A 3894-nucleotide genomic window follows, 5' to 3' on the forward strand; every position below is an offset into this window, starting at 1 on the left:
CAGCGCCCAAGGCCCCAGCCCCCCAGGGCCCCAGCCCCCCAAGGCCCCAGCCCCAAGGCCCCAGCCCAGCCCCAGGGCCCAAGTCCAACCCCAAGGCCCCAGCCCAGCCCCAAGCCTTTCAGCTCCTCTGGAAGGGCCTGAGGCCAGCTTGCTGCTCACTGCCCCTCAAAGCCAAAGGAGGCCCCACCGAGGCATTTTCCCTGCTTCATAACCTGCCATGGAGCAACTCGGTCACATCATTTTAAAGAGGGGAGGCAGGGAAGCGCCTCAGGCGCAGCTTGCACGCAACCCCCCCCGCACCCCCAACCCAGCCAACATGTAACGCAGGTACAGGGTTTTGTGTGTTTATTTCAATCCACTCGCAGCCAAAACAGAGCTGGCCTCGCCTCCCTGTGGCCCCGGGCGTGCGGCCTGGCTCTGCTGCAACCAGCGGGAAAGGAGCTGGCCCACACCCCGGAAAAGGAGGAAAAGAAAGGAGCTTTCCGCACCCGGAAAGTCAGCACACACTCTAGATATACAGTTACCCCCCCTCCCCTCAGGCAGGAGTTGGAGAAGGAGAGAAACATGACATGTCCCCCTTCAGAGGGTGACTTCGTTGGTGTCGATGCTGTGGTGATCGCCGGCATCCTCGGCACTCTCCAGCGTTTGGGTGCTGTTATCCTCAGGGATCCCAGCTGGAAAGCTCTCCCTGCTTTCCCTGCTCTGGTGGCTGTCCCATCTAGCACCAAACTTGCTGCCATCTCTTTCCACCTCGTGGCTGTTGAATTTCTGCCTGCTGTCATTTTCCGCGCTCCAGTCACGCTGCTTCCCGTCTAGCTCGCTGCTGTCCTGCTGGTGGCTCCTGTCAGCCCATTCCCCACGGATTCCATGCTTTCTTGGGAAGCCTTGGGCAGCACGAGCCTCCTGGGAGAGCTCTGCTTGCTGGCTGGCTGCCTCCAAGGTGCTCTCATCCTCCTCACTGTCTTCACCCACCACGAGCTGCCCCAAAACAAACGCCAGTGTCACTCCTGGGAGAAACGTCTGTGGCGCTGATGAACAGGCCCAAACGGACCCCTCAGGGGAGCGCAGGTTATTGGCACTGGTGCAGGAATGGGTGACCCAAACAAGCAGGCACACCCATAGTGAGGTGAACAACGGTTTATATTCCCTATTCCCAAAGTTCCCTCCCCTGGGTACTCCAGGGTTTACAGCCCATCCCACGCTTCTAATGATCCTGCAAGTTTCCCACCTCTGTTCAAACATCCCATTCCAGCAGGTCACTTTTTACCTTTTAAGGCATAATTCTGACCTTTCTTGCCCCCTTGGCTGCCTTCCCAACCACCAACATGATCTGTAACCACTGGTGTCATCCTGCCCCGAGGAGCAGGACAGAAGTGGCTTTGTTGGGTCTGACCTTGGCCAAAAATCCTGCTCCGTGTTGGGATCCTGCAGATGGAGCCCAATTCAGCCCCTCAGTTTCTTGGACCATAAACCACCTCTATGGAGTGAGATGGACCTTTCACCTGATGAGAGGCTCAGGTTTGATGTCACTTGCACAAGGACAATTTGGCAGTGCAAGCGGCAGCATTGGGTGGCCTGCAGGAGCAGCAGGGGCCAGCACTCCTACCTCAGCTCATTGACACCCCTCTGATGTGGGGTACCAGAGAAAGGGAACACATTCCTTCCCTCATGCCTGCCTTCCTCCCACCAATGCTTTTCAAAATAAAACAGCAGGTCCATTTTCAGGTTCCTCACCCTTTTCCAAAAGGCCTGGGTCCCACTGCTCAGCGTTATTTACCTTTTTTGCAGCTTTGAGGTGTTTGCTGGACTTCAGAGCCACGGCTTTTGCCCTCACCCTGTAGCCCACGCTGTCTCCTCTGCCAGCGTTGTCTCCCCGGGTGAAAGGGAAAGGAGGGAAGGGTACAGTTACTGGAATGTCTGTGGGAAAACCAGTGGTGACCTCATCAGATTCATCCGTGTCATTGGAATCGCTGTCATCGTTGTCATCATCCTCTGTATCTTCATGGCTCTTGCTTGACACACTAGGAAAGTCCTGGAAAACATTGATGAGGCATCAGGCTAATGAACTTACAGGTGAGCTGGGCAGATTGGTACCTGTCCTCCTTGTTGAGGAGCTACATGCAGGGATTGCTCTGAATTTTTCTCACCCTGCCTGACGTTTTGTTTGATTTAGGGGGAGACGTGACCACGGGAACCTGATGGAGGAAGAGGAGGGCTGCTGTGCACTGCCTGCCCTGCAGAACTCAGCTGACACTCTCCTGTCCAACACACTTACCGGTTGTACTGGGACATCCATGCTTTCTTCTGAAGAGTAAAGAGCCTGAAAACAAGATAAAACTCACTATTAGCACACAGAGGCATGTAGAGTTGATCAGCATGTTAACTATTCATTAAGTGCTTCATCCTAAGGCCCAGATCTTGGCACTGAGAGGCTTTGCTTTCTCTGCCTGTACCTGCTGAGGTGATACCAGGTCATCTTGTGGTTGCTGCAGACTCTCCCAAGACTGAGGATTCACCTGGTGGTGGTGATGTCTGTGTGAGTGATGGCCCCGGGGGTCCTTCTAGAGAAGAAAAAAAGATGAGGTTAGTCCCCAAAGGAGCATACAGGAGCAGGGAAAGCTGCTTCCATCGCCACCTCTGCTCTGGTGTCCCTGCCTTATAGCAGGGAGGTTGCAACCTCATGATATTTCAGGTCCCTTCCAGCCCTAACCATTCTGTGATTCTATGACTCTTGCTTTTCAGGCAACACACGCTCCTTTTGTGCAGGATGCGTCCTCAGCAATTCATGGCAGTGGGAAGAGAACAGATCAAAACAAGCCATGATCCCAGCTGAACATTATACCCAACACAGAAGATGTGCCTCTCCCACTGGCAGAGCCTGAGGAATTTCAGATCACTTTCTCCAGCTTGTTTGAAGGAAATGGGGAGTTACTTCTAATGCCCATTTTTTCTGTTGATCCTCGGATCCTTTTCCCAAGAGTGATTTATCTCCCATGTGCTGAGGACACTCAGTAGCTGATTCTCAGAGCCAATCATTGATTTTACATGGGTAGCAGTTGGTGAGGGATTATAAACCAAATAGCTATATACAAGACTAATACAGTTCACTTACACCACTTCAAAAAAAAATAATAAAAATAAAGGGAATTGGAATAAACTGCTCTTCCAATACCAAATATTGCCACAGCTTACACCTTTTTAATTAAGAAACAAGGTTTCTAGTGCCGGTGAAGAGTTACAACTGATGAAAGTCCACAAGCAGGATGCCTAACATCACAGAAGACTACACACATCAGCTGGCTCTCTGCTTTGTCTACCTGAGAAACTGGCTCATAGCAGTCAAGTGAGGATGTGTCCTGCAAGCAGCTGCAATCATAAAACCAGTATCAAAGTGTATTAGAGAGGGGGGGAAATAGAACAAAGAAGGATTTCTTCAAAAAAATGAAAAGACAAAAGGAGCTTACATGTTTTTCTTCTGAGCTGGCAGACGTGGCATGCTGCTTGGATTTGTTCACCTGGCAAGGGAGAATAAAAGCATCTGTCAGTATTGATTTCTTGTGAAGGAGCAGAGAAAACATGCAGGTGGTTGTTGCTCTGCAGCTGTGAATTACTCACTGGCCATGCAGCAGTGATGCTGATGAGGCATAAGCACAGAACTGCCACCTTCATTGTGGTGCTTTACCTAGGAAATATTTGGAAAGCAGGGAATCAACAAAGCAAAATGCCACCAAAAATGCCATTGGCTTTTTCTTTCTCTGGCTGTGCTTCCCCAGCTTTCTGCTAAGGATTCAACCTACCCAGGCCAATCTTTTTCCTCTGCCTTCCACCACCACCCTCCACCCAGCTGGTTTTCTAAGGACTGAGCCACTCAAAAGCTGGAGGAATTTAAAAACC

At 51.4% G+C, this 3894-nt stretch overlaps 1 protein-coding gene across 1 annotated transcript; it reads right to left on the reverse strand.

Annotated features, from left to right (window-relative positions):
* Positions 1–579: 579 nt before the first annotated feature.
* On the reverse strand, positions 580–3669 carry SPP1 (secreted phosphoprotein 1). The gene is made up of 6 exons (XM_009993754.1): positions 3616–3669; positions 3465–3515; positions 2454–2558; positions 2276–2320; positions 1778–2032; positions 580–978 (listed from the first exon to the last, which is right to left on the reverse strand). The coding sequence occupies exons 1-6, from the start codon at positions 3667–3669 to the stop codon at positions 580–582; spliced, it is 909 nt and encodes a 302-aa protein (XP_009992056.1).
* Positions 3670–3894: the final 225 nt, after the last annotated feature.

Source organism: Chaetura pelagica, unplaced genomic scaffold (genome assembly GCF_000747805.2).
Source record: "Chaetura pelagica isolate M959 unplaced genomic scaffold, ChaPel_1.0 scaffold210, whole genome shotgun sequence".
Lineage (NCBI taxonomy): Eukaryota > Metazoa > Chordata > Aves > Apodiformes > Apodidae > Chaetura > Chaetura pelagica.